Source organism: Epargyreus clarus, unplaced genomic scaffold (genome assembly GCF_041222505.1).
Source record: "Epargyreus clarus isolate Ecla_fem2 unplaced genomic scaffold, WU_Ecla_fem_2.2 ptg000007l, whole genome shotgun sequence".
In the NCBI taxonomy this organism is placed as follows: Eukaryota; Metazoa; Arthropoda; class Insecta; order Lepidoptera; family Hesperiidae; genus Epargyreus; species Epargyreus clarus.
Genome location: NW_027332215.1, coordinates 5,665,399 through 5,678,632, shown reverse-complemented (window position 1 = coordinate 5,678,632; position 13,234 = coordinate 5,665,399). Strand labels below are relative to the sequence as shown.

Here is a 13,234-nt window from a genome sequence, read left to right as displayed (position 1 = left end):
GTATTAGATATGATCTGTTGTAACAAGTACATATTTCTAATTTGTTTCTATTGTAATTACTACTTACGTACATTTTTGTTCTAGTTTGAAAACATAACCTAATATAATATGGGTTAACGTTATGTAGGTACAATTATTAATACATATACCTAAGCATTATTTTACGTTGCGTGTAAACGTAAATATAAGCACTTTTTAACATATTTCTAGTAACCTAAGCTTTGTCATTAAATTTCAAATTCAAGTCAGATATCGTAGTGCACAACATTGCTTATATATTAAATTAATATAAGGAAGTCATAATGAATAATAGGGCATTTAATTTGTCTAAAGTTTGACAATGTTATTTTTATTTTGTTATGTTCAATGCTAAAACCTGGATCTAGGAAATTCTATCTAGTTTAAACGAGTATATTATTTTATTTTTGCATCTAGTCAAGAAAAATTGTAAGTGAACGACTAACTGTCTGGAATAAAAAATATGATATGGTTGTATTATGTAAAGAAATAGATAAAATTTATCGAAAATATTTAGTTTCAAAAATAACTACGACAAAATTTTATAAACTTCTTGAAGAAGTAATTTTATAATTATTATAATTATTTCATTCGTTAGATTTAAATATCAATAAAATATGTCTTTTAGTATTTTTATTGATGTAATATCATAATTAAGTCATTATTCTTATTTTTAGGCGTGTCATGCTCAAGAACGTATTTTGTAGATATGGTCATTGGTCGTATAAGTTTACATTAACCTATATTAATGTAGATTAGATTTGTGTAAATAATTAAATCTCTCAAGGTCTCGTGAACCTTTATAATTAGTATAATTACTATTGTTTCCGACGGTAGCAATTTTATTACTCTAGTCTATAATTAGAATTTAGTGTTGAGATATGTTTAAAATTTGCTCATGGGTATCCCCGACTACTTCAATTTAAATTTATGTAAAACCTCCGACAGATTATGATGAGGCTACCACAAAGACAGTAGATAAGTACTTTCGAAATCTTGTTGTTCGTGTTGAAAACAATTAATCTTAAAGGAATTAATACGAAACTTCAGTAGTGTATTAACATATAGATGGATAAGAATGTTTTAAGATAGAATCTCGTACGATAGTTATTTTATTTTTAATTGATTTGTCACTATAAGTATTATAAAGTCATTCAAGTCCGTTAAAAAATAAGTTAGTCAAAACACTATTCTAGTCTTTTAAAACTACTATTTATTAAGAATTTTTTAATTATATTGCAGATATATAATTTATAAGTATTAATGTGTTGCGGTTATTTACTATTGTTTGCCATGATTTTTTCATGTTCTATTTATTATACTGTTCCTCAAATATTGCCTCATTTTGCTTGCATTTAAAATGTGAAATAAATATAATTTTACTATAGACTGTTTACCAGTGTCTCTTACAAAGTTTAGTAGAAATAGGTCGGTATATAACGGAGATAATCCTAACGTGTTGAATATCTGTACTTTAAAATACAGCTGGAAGATAAAACAAAGACAAAGAAGTAACCCTATAGGCACAGGGTATGAGTATGCTATTATTGAAGTGATCACTTCTTTCGCTGCGTTGTGCACTTTTCCTGGCCGTGGCCTGATCGAAAATTCGTAAGACGGCAAAGCAAACTGCAAAAGTCAAGATGTCATCCGGTGTCAGCACAGAAAAAATATGTCAATGGGTGTCAGCTTTATTTTCTATTTATTATATTTTATTATTCAGGTTAGATTTCGAAAGCTTTCACTTCTGCCGGCACTCCCGGAGTGAAACCTTTTAATTTTTTGACACAATAAATGGCACAAAAATACACAAATCCCTATAAGTAATTGTCCTTATTGTGCACAATTCCGGGTTTGGACTCCGTAAAAAAATAATTACTCATTATATATTCGGAGGATAATTTGTAGGAAATAAATGTATTTGTTTTGTTTATCCACTGCACCTATAACAAGGCGCCTCAACTCATAAGCCAAAGAAAAAAAAAATAAGAAGAAACATATTGTTTGTTAATAGGATAACTCATAACCAAAGAAAAAGTGTTTATTTAAGAACAAACATATTGTTTATTAATAGGAAAAATGCGTGTTTTGCCGGCCTATCTTAAAAACTTAGGTATAAGTTTTTCACTTATATGGATGTATCAAAATAAATATGAACTAAAACACATTTCTTTGTATTTTCATTCTTATCACGTTTACATTTAGATCTCTGGTATACCTATTCCTTTAATTATTTGTATACCTTTTTTTGTTTATGAGGGGGAAATCTCCATACGGTACCCGGTGCCGTGCAAGCGACACAGGGTTATGTGGGATTCTTACTGCACTAAAACCCCCCCTGTGGCTGTCCTCGGCGCTGCGTGGCGGGATCTGGGATCTTCAAAGGAACGCAACCGGAGTCCTCTTAGTGCGTTGCCTCGTCGGGCTACACCCAGGTGAGCTTTATTGCTCGCTACATCGTCTGGTGCGAACGACAGTATGCGACCACACATACCGCTGTCCTTCCCGGGGCCGCTGGCTAAGCTGTTCGAACTCCCACTCTTGCCACCCGCGAGCCCAGAAGCCCTCTTTTAGTCGCCTCATATGACAGCCAGAGAATACCGTAGCCCTCTTCTGGTCCCGAAAGTACAGGAACAAATTATTTACCTACCCGTAGTAAAGAATATTGTTCTGTAACAAATTATACCACTAACGGCCATCTATCCAACTCGACTGCGTCCAACGTTGCTTAACTGTGTAATTCTGCAGGGCTCAAGACCCAAGCCGCTGGGATACGCGCTTCTTTTCTTGTGCCTATTTCCGGGCAAAAAAACATTTGGAGTGCCTTTTGAATCTGCGTGTTTGCGTACTGGTCTTTATAACGCTTTTGCGGTCATACCCCACATCAGTATTATTATGTGTCATGGACACACACATAGAAAAGACAAAACTGAAATTTAAATTTAAACTAAATGATCCGGCTGGCTAGACTGGAACCCGGAACCCACTGCGTATCAGACCAGTATGAAGACTGGTCTGGTATGCAAGTCGTTATGTGTGCAAATGGCATACTTACTTTTTCAGCGCTGGTAAGTACTTTGTTGTGGTTTTATTTTCAATATAATATATACTTTTGATAAAAGTCTTTAAGGAAATAAAAAGGAAAAGGTTTTAGATTTTTTATTTAAGCCAGTACTATTACTACGGAATGAATGCTACGTCTAAAGCCGTTAACGACGGGCAAAATGAAGTAGTAAATAAAGAGCCAGTACAACACATCCCCTATCAACAGCAGTATTCCAAAAATCACTGCTCCGGAGGCGATAGCTACAGCGCTTATGTAAAAAACCGTAACCACGTCCACAATACCGTAAGCGATAATAGCCCACAAATACAGTAAGATCACAACTTCCTGATAAATAATCGCAGCAATAAGCAACATGGCGTGCACGGCGGTTAACAATACACTTATAATTGCGTAAATATGCAATATTACATGCACACTCAGTTCGCTATGGCCGCACCATCTTAACAGTTTTTCACCATATGCAAAGAACACCATGTAAAAGGCTCCCGGTAACAATCCCAATACGGCTATAATAATAGTACCAGTTTTAAGGTTAAAAACGGAACAAAGTCCTTTTGATGTCGCTATATAAGTATTTAACACACTTTGCACCATGTCGACAAGCTGAAAAGAAAAATACGTAAGTTATGCTCATTACACTATTTAGAAAAATAATGCCTAAACTTTGGTAAAGTCCTGATTTTACATGACACTCTGTAATATAGGAGTAGCAGACGAGAGTGCGGTCCACCTGATGATAAGTGTCTACTGCCGACCATGGACATCCGTATTCAACCCCAGATAATATTAGATCCCTATCTGAGGACGGAAACCTGCGCCGCTAACCCTGAGGACCAAACGGCAATGCTTTGTAAAAATATGTTTCCCTTACCATACCATACGCTTCAAACCAAAACATAGCAGCATTTAAGACTGCTGCTATTAGACAGAAGTAGGTGTGGCGGCACCACCATCTTAGTGGAACCACAGAGGGTTCTACCTTTTTTTTCCACTTATTCGTTGGTAGGTACTTACCAAAGTTATTAGATACTTGTTGCTCTGTATCTATGTAAATGGTACATGAAACAAAGGCGCCGACAATGCAATAGTCTTTATTTCACAATATGCCCAATGAAATTTGAGATATTAGTTTACAATCAATGTATTGTATACAATGTATATAATTGTTTAGAATATCATTTTATAATAATTACTACTAATAAATAAGTGTGTTTGAACGAAAAATTGGAATCTAATAGATTTTTCCTAATTATATGTAACTTTTCGCTCATTTATTACCGACTATCATTATTGACAAAGTCACTAAAATCAACTTCACAAAATACCGAAACGAACATATTTCGTTCTGCTGCTACCATAGACTTAGAATTTTTCGACTCCGCTACATTGTACAATCTATAACTATGGCTGCTACATTTTGTACCCAAAGGGTAAAAACCTCAGAGTAATGACTATAGTAAAAACCGTCCGTCTGTCACAGGGCTATATCTCCGGATCCGTAATAGACAAACACTTGAAACTTTTACAAAGTATGTATAACGGTGGCCGCTATAACAACAAATAAAAATAAAATAAAGTTGAATACTAAAGGGAGTCTCAATATAACAAACCTTCGGGATTATTCGGCATTTTTCAATCTAACTGTTTAACCATACTAGGAAGACGTTGTTGAAGTTGAAATTTTTTCAATCCGTTTACTGCTATAACTGCTATTATAATAGCAGTAGCAGTATTCTACTATAACTGCTATTATAATAGCAGTTATAGCAGTAAACGGATTGAAAAAATTTCAACTTACGTATTCTACTATAACTGCTATTATAATAGCAGTTATAGTAGAATATTATAATAAAATACAAATAAGAACAATAAAACATATTTGAATACAGTTATTTTAATTTTATTGTATGTTGTTTACGTATCATTGATCATACCCCCAACGCCATCTATTGTTATTTCTTATAACTAAGTATTGTTTAAAATAATTAAATGAATAAAATTAAGTAAAAAGTAACGATCATTTGATGGTCCGGAAGCCTCCGTGTGCGTGTTTGACTCGTACTTGGCGAATCGTATTGCCTTATCCGTTGGTAGATTCTCAAATATTTAATAGGTAAGTGGCAACACTGTCCTTGACACTTGACACTTGACAGCTTGACACGTGAAGTTGGCGGGTTGCGAATAGAAATTAAAAATCAAAAATTTAAACCAAATCAAGTTTGTTTGAGTTGTGGACGCTTGTGTTTGTAATTTATATAATACTTCGAATACATGTGCTCGTATACCGGTGCGAAAAAGTAAATCATCCATACATTCATATAATAGTTTTTACGAAATAATCTTGAATGGAGTGCAAAGGTGAAGACATTTACGATGTGGTTAGTTTTACTTGTTTTTTTATTACATTACGTAAAATTATATTAGATGCTAAAGCGAACTTGGTGTGTTAGTAATCCTGAATAAGAAAAGTGTAGTTTAGTGATAGTTACATATCATTTTCAATTAATACAACAAAATATAATAAGTCCATCACGTGCTGCCGTTTCGCGAAAAATGATTAGGTTTATATACAAAAATCTTATTTACACATGTACCTATTATACCTATATTTAATATAGAAACACATTTTATATTTCATTTCTTTATTAGTTTTGTTTACATTCAAATTTTATTAATATGGAAGTAAATTAAACAATCAATTATAGTATAACACTGCACTCATTAGTACATTAATACCAAGGTATGAATAGTATTTAACTTATATATAAAATTTTTGCATCACATTGTTTTTAACAAAACTACTCTGAAACAACTTTACAGATTCTTATGAAATTTTGTGTATATGTTCAGTAGGTCTGGGAGTAGGACATGAACTGTTGTTATATTCCCCTTAGTTATAAAGGTGTTTTAGTAATTTACTTTAGTATTTATTTCTTGGATAAAAAAAATATTTCACCTTTTTTTATTATTTGGCATTTAAAATACATGCAGCCCTAAATTTTCACTTTTTACTACTAACCTTATGTTTTAAGTTCACTTCACACAATATGTGTGTAGTATGTTTAGTTAGATTTGCCGCGATGACCTGTAAAAAATTCAGTTTATCAATCATCTTTATAAAAAGTATTGTTTTTAAACTATGACAAATTTAGTTAGTTGTAAGATTGTAGATAACACATTTCTTTAACATGGTGAACCCATGGGGTACACACAGTGGTGTACACCATAGGAGATACGTGGCAAATTTAATGAACCTTTTTTTTGCTGATTTATAGACAGTCTGTCGATCCAGGGGCACGTGGCATTTTAGCAGCCCTGCCACTTTTTAGTTACTTCACTGGTATAGATGTTCACTTACAAAAGTTAGGATCTGATCATTTTACAATTTCTTTTTAGTCATATTATGGACTTAAATTTTTTTAGTCAACCCATTTGCAATATATTTATTGTCATATTTAATTTATACAAGACTGGTATCATAAATAAGACATACAGCATAAAAAATGATAACAAATCAAACTTTATATTTTTTATGGCACTATAGTTTTAATAAATAAATGACTTTAGATACTGTTTACTGTCATGAAATATGTGATACAAGTTAATTAATAGGCCCAGTATTTTAAATTTGCTCAAATTAAACAAACCAGTTATTATTACAGTAACAATATCATAATAAAAAGAATATCAAACTGAAGCATGTAATAATTGAATTAAAAAATAGTGTAAAAATTAGCACTGTGCGTGTTAAGTGGGATTTCAACAGGGGTAAGACCTCACGAAATTGTTGTCATTGCCAGGTACATGTAGCAACGCACGACAAATGTATCACAACAGTTGCAAAATATGAAAATATAGAAAATGGGATACCTACCCGCGTGGCGGAGAGATCACCATACCGATCTGACGCGCAAATGGTTCCGGATTCGGGCCCTGGCCAGCCAGATATCAAAAGGATGAATTGATATATCATTACTTGGCCTTGGTGTTTGTGAATTTGTCTCTACATGTATTCATGTTATCCACAGGGAATACTAGTGTGGGGCTGTGAGGGTATAGGTATAGACTATGATTAATTATTCACTATGTTACTACAGATGTTTGTTTATAAAAATTGCTTATACAATTATTATATGTGGCAGTTTATTAAGTTCGAAACTTCGATTAAGGACTGTTAGGACTAAGCCAGGATGTAACAGAAAACACGGTTTATTTATACGTGTTTATATATTTGTTAATAAGATAACTTTTGATATTGCTTGTTCACTTCGACTTGACTGCTACCTCGCGTCGCGCAAAAGTATGGCTAGCAACGCCATTGTGTACGCTTGTGCCACTAGAAAAGTAATAATTGATTAATGTAATTTTTATTTACAATCCTTCATATCTACTACACAAACCACTCAAAAGTACCTCCCCAAGCAAAAATCGGAACTAATGACACCTATGTAACATAAACCTTTGGTAAGAAAAAGCTGAATATCTTAAAATATTTCAGAACCTCGATAACATAAACCTAAGGGAAATCCCTTCATTTTGTACCGGTCGACGACCGCCAAGTGTAGGACAATCCAAAAATAATTAAATTCTTACGAAATAAATAAAATCGTCAACTATATAACTTAATACATCAAAGGTGAAAACAATAGTCGATTTTATCGCTTATCCAGACAACCAGTTTAGAGTTTAGAGATTACTCTAGATATGATAAGTTTGTGCACATATTACGCGATGATAAACTCAATCATGTTCTTGAATGATCTTAGTGACGCTTATATAATTACATAGATCAACTAAGGTAACGGCAGTAAGAAGGAAATTAATAACTGGCCAAGTACAAGACGAACTGGCACACGGAGGATTCCGTAATACCAATTTTTGAGCAAGTGTCTATCTATTACAGTACAGTCCGCGCCAAACTGCTAGTCCGCTCTAAATATAAAAATGAGTCGCGTCGCCATAGCAAATTGTATGACTACACCTGTTCACAACTTCAGAGCGGACTACCAGTTTGGCGCGGATTATACAAGAGATAGTGTCCTATGACAGGCAGACAAACAGAGGAGAGGGGACGTTCCGTTTTTACCCTCTGGATACGGAACCCTACCAAGGGACAGGGTCCGTCCGACCATTACTTGTTCCGTTCTTTACCAGTTTACAATGTAAAATAAATAAATATGAATTAATTCAAATTAAATAACAATATTCACGCATGTACCTTATTAAACCTGTTTTTCGAGCGTGTACATATGTCTTATTTTTTGACATGCCCTTTTTTTTGTTCTTCAAATCTTCAAATCTTCAAAAGGTACCCTATGCCGTGGAAGCGACACGGGGTTATGTGGGATTCTTACCGCACTAAAAAAACTACGGAGAATGGCCACCGGGGGACCATACTCGGCGCTGCATTGAGGACTCCGGGATCTCCAGGGAACGCAACCGGAGTCCTCTAAGCGCGTTGCCCTACCGGGCTCCTCCCGGGTGAGCATAAGCTCGCCACATCCACTGCTGTGTACAACGGCATGCGGTCACACATACCGGCGTCTTTCCCGGGCTCGCTGGCCGGGCGGTTTGAGCTCCCGATCTTGCGGCCCACTACCCCGGAAGCCCGTTTTAGTCGCCTCTTACGACAGGCAGGGGATACTGTAGCCCTATTCTGGTCCCGGAACTACAGGGATGCCCTACAGCCCAAACAGCTTCACGGATTGAAACAAATGAGGTTCATCTAAATTGTAAGATCCGGTGTATCATTTATAAAAAATATACAACGGACAAAAGCTACCTTCTACACAAAAAAACTGTGCGATTTTAAAAATGCACGTTAAGATAAACAATGACGAGTATTTATAAATGCATTAATTGCAGGAGAAAGTGCGACAGCCGCGTTACAAATACGTGACCGTGGAGCCATCTATGTTCTTCTACATGATGGCGTTCATGGTGACCACGGTGTTCGAGCAGAACTTCTTCGTGTTTCGAGCTTGCACAGTCAACCACGGGTACAGCGAGGAGGTCTGCTACAACATCAGCAGTTACGTGGACATCAATAAAGAGGTTCAGGTGAGTGCTTGCGAAATATATCTGTATTTTGCTGAAGGTCTTGCTGAGAGTAGGTCTGCAGTAATGCCAGCCATACTCACATATTACAATGTATTTAGTGATAAACCTAGTGGTCAACACTCGACCACTTGATCGAGAGGTCCTAGGTTCGAATCCTAAGTATGCAACTTTAATTTTTCAAAGATTGTAAGGGCCGTGGACTATTGCCTAATTCTTCTAATACTGATAGGGGAACCGTGCCCAGCAGTGGAATAGTACGCAATGTGTTTCAATATATTGCGCAACGCGTTCAATTTTTTGCATTAGTATAGTAGGCAACAGATAATGAATACGTATTGAATCTGTTTTTAGAATAGTTGCTCCTTTGAGTTAGATTACGTAACTCAGTCTCAACAAATGTTGATAAGTAGTTAAGCCTAAGGCCGTTTGTCCACCGCCACCGTCAAATAACCGTCACCGAGAACGAAATTATTTCGATTTTAATATGACGTGACGGCGATAATTTGTCCACCGCGACCCATATCGCCGGTTTAGTTTGTTCCAGCTGTCACGCATGTGACGGCAGTGTGTGGATAAGATCAATCATGTTTTATATTGCCGGCACATCGGCCCGTCAAAATCTCGGGGCCGATCTAGCGGTCACGCCGATTTACTCTGCATAAGCCGCTGCTGCATCGGCGTCATTCTTGTTGTTTGAGCGATCGACGTGTTTGATCTTATTAGAAACATTTGTTAATCCAGCACCATTCAATCTTGAGGAATGCAATATTGAATGCAGATCATTTTCCTGTATTGGCAGATTATTACTATATCGATATTGTTACCGACTGGTTACTTATCTCATGGTTTTATAACATTACCTACATTTAAATATCTACGTGGGATTTTCCTAGCAGTATCTTACGACTATGTCCAAGTTAAATACATTTTTTTTATCTTATTTATATATCTGATATCTTATTTATTCGCAGACTCAGAGGAACATTTGTATCACGGTGTGGTCGAGATATGACCAATTATAGGAAGAGGAACCTACCTATTTTGTACGAAGATTTACATTATTCTCTTAACATACATTTTTTCTACACTTATATTAGGTGTTCTATATTATTCTATATTCTTATATTATAGTTTGAAGGTGGTCGAACCCTTAGTGGTTCGTCTGCGGCGGCACCACCGCCACACCTATTTCTACCTAATAACAGCAGTGCGCTGCTGTGTTCCGGTTTGAAGGGTGTAGTAAGGGAGACAGAGTTTTCCAATGCGTTCCAGCATAGTCCTCAGGGATAGCGGCGCATCTATAGCCGACCTCAGGTAGGAATATCATCATATCTGGGGTTGACTACAGATGTCCATGGGCGGCAGAAGCCACTTACCATCAGGTGGACTGCATGCTCGTCTGCTACTCCTATATTATAAAAAAAAATTCACTAGATGACCTGGCAAACGTTGTGTTGCCATATAAATAAAAAAATGTTAAGGGTAAACAACCCTTATCCCTAAGGGGTATGAAAAATAGATAGTAGCCGATTTTCAGACCTACTGAATCCTAACTTAATATTATAAATGCGAAAGTATCTTCTTCACGCCTAAACCACTGACCCAATTTGGATGCAATTTTGTACAAAGATACTTTAAGACCCGAGAAAGGACATAGGCTACATTTTTCTTTCAAATAGTTTTCTGTATATAGTATAATTTCAATTTTTCGTAACGAAGTCGTCAATAAAGTCGAGTTTCGGACGCTTACCTGGTTTACGCTGCTTAAACCGTAAGATATACATCAAAATAATGTACTAAAGAATTGTAGCTCTTTAAATAACCTATAAATAAGTCCGCGATGGCATATGTCTATCTATTAAGGGTGACTCACAATAAGCATTATTATCTTTAAAATATTAATAAAAAATATTTGGCTATTTCCGAACCTATTTTCTCTATTTCATTATTAAATTATCGAAATTAATATGTCAGTCACTTTATTTATTTAATGTAGATAAAAATTATGATTTACACTATATCATTTGGATGAATATTTAAGGAGATAAAAATAATAATAATATTTATAATATAAAATAAAAAAACACAATTTAGGACGACACAAAAGGCGGTCTTATCGCTAAAATTTCTTCCAGACAACCTTAGGGTGAAGAGTTAAAGAGAGTATGAATTACAATAAAAGGTAGGGTGCAAAATAATTAAAATTTTAACTACTACTAACTACTACTAGTACTACTAGTAGGCAAAGAATAAATAAGTAAAAGGGAAATAACCTAATAATTAAATTTAGAAACAAAGTAACACAGTTTTTTTAATGATTAATAGCAAGAGCACAAATTTAGAGAAGAAATAAAGTTGCAATGTAGCAAAGCAAATCCGCGGACGAAGTCGCGGATAATTGCTAGTTTTATATACGGTAAAGAAGTAGTATTGTAACGGATAGCAGTTTGGCCGGATACCGGATATCCGTTCAGCCTTGAGCCCGGATAGCCGGATATCCGGCAGGACTTTGCCAAAATTAGAGGAGAAGAGAGCAAGTCAGCTGTATCTCACAAAGCTTTAAAATAATCCTACCTATAAAATACCCTGTATGAAAAGTGTTTCATTTAGGGAAATCCTGATGTAAATCCTAAGATTTACCAAGTAAATGGTGTAAAAGTCCGAAATAAACGGTGATCTCGAAATCTTATCGGGCTTTTACCACTGTGATTTGGTAAATGTTAAGATTTGCCGGAAAATCTCAAGATTTACCTGACTTCGGATTTTTACAGCAACACTACATCCGGTATACAGTATACTGTACGTGTAAAAGTCGTGATTTTTTCAAGTAGTCATTTAAGGCCAAATCCCAAACTGTAAAGATTAGCGAACATTTCTGAAAGGAGTACGAGGCCGATTTGATAAAAATCTAAACAGCCACATTAGATTTTTAAAAAATCTATTTCCCTTTCCGGGAATCGAACGAGTTTATCTTGGAAAAAAAACAGCATGTATTATTCCACCATTGAATAGTGTCGCTTGTAAGGATTAAATTCGGGGAAATAATTATGGATGACAAACTAAAGGAAAAGACTTATTTTGAAAAAAAAAAAAAACATACATTTTCATATTAACTCTTAACTAATTCTTCGATTCGTCCATTAGTTAAGGCTTAGTATGAGAAATAGATTGACAAATACAGTATTTTTAATATATATATATACTAGATGTATATATATACTAGATGTATATATATACTAGATGACCCGGTGAACTTCGTACCACCTAATTATGAGTGACTATTTCACTCGTGTAATTTATGTATTATGTCCATAAACTACCGATAAATGTTAGGAAATGGCCACAGGAGAACAGGAAAATATAAAATACAATTAAATAAAATTCACTCTACCTCTCTGCACTATGTTATTTTTACAAACACGCGAAAACCTATAAAAGTACCTATAACTTCAATAACGGTTTTTTTAAACAAACTTTCTTTACTTATAGTACTCTAATGGGGTTGATTGTTGAATAGCTAAAAATGCTGAAACAGGTGTGTAAATAGAAAGGCCATTTATAACAGTCTTTAGGGTTGATCTAAAAAAAACAAACAGTGACTCAGATGCTTCATTACGTCTTATGATAATTTTCTTAGTGCTCCAAAGTAACGGATTTTAAATTAAAGTTCCAGACCCGATTAAACGACCCTATGGGTTGATTGTCCAAAAACGAGGAAATATGTGTTCTATTACTTTCAATCAAAAAGCTAAATTCCAATTTTCATAGACTTTGCTTCAAAATCTGCCGACTTCTAAACGAAGTGCCTTTTAAAGCCAAATGCGAATTTTTAGTCTTTGCTTCCAAATTAACGGATTTTAAAATAAAATTCCAACCCCTATTTAATCAACTTAAGGGTTGGTTTTCCAAATATCGTAAAATAGATAATTAATTACTTTCTATCGAAATCCCAGATACCAATTTTCATATAGTTTTGCATCTAAACTGGACTTTAATACAAGTACCCTTATTTTCAGCCAACACGGTTCAGCCATTCTTGAGTTATAGTGTAACTAACACGACTTCCTTTTATATATATAGATAGACATT

The 13,234-nt window shown here is 34.8% G+C and overlaps 1 protein-coding gene across 1 annotated transcript in view; it reads left to right on the top strand.

Annotated features, from left to right (window-relative positions):
• Positions 1-5,244: 5,244 nt before the first annotated feature.
• LOC140743290 (lysosomal proton-coupled steroid conjugate and bile acid symporter SLC46A3) overlaps positions 5,245-13,234 on the top strand; it is a 35,813-nt gene continuing 27,823 nt past the window's right edge. The window contains exons 1-2 of the mRNA XM_073074451.1: positions 5,245-5,463; positions 8,951-9,145. Coding sequence (XP_072930552.1) covers positions 5,431-5,463; positions 8,951-9,145 — 228 coding nt within the window. The 5' untranslated portion in view covers positions 5,245-5,430. The remainder of the gene's footprint in view (positions 5,464-8,950; positions 9,146-13,234) is intronic.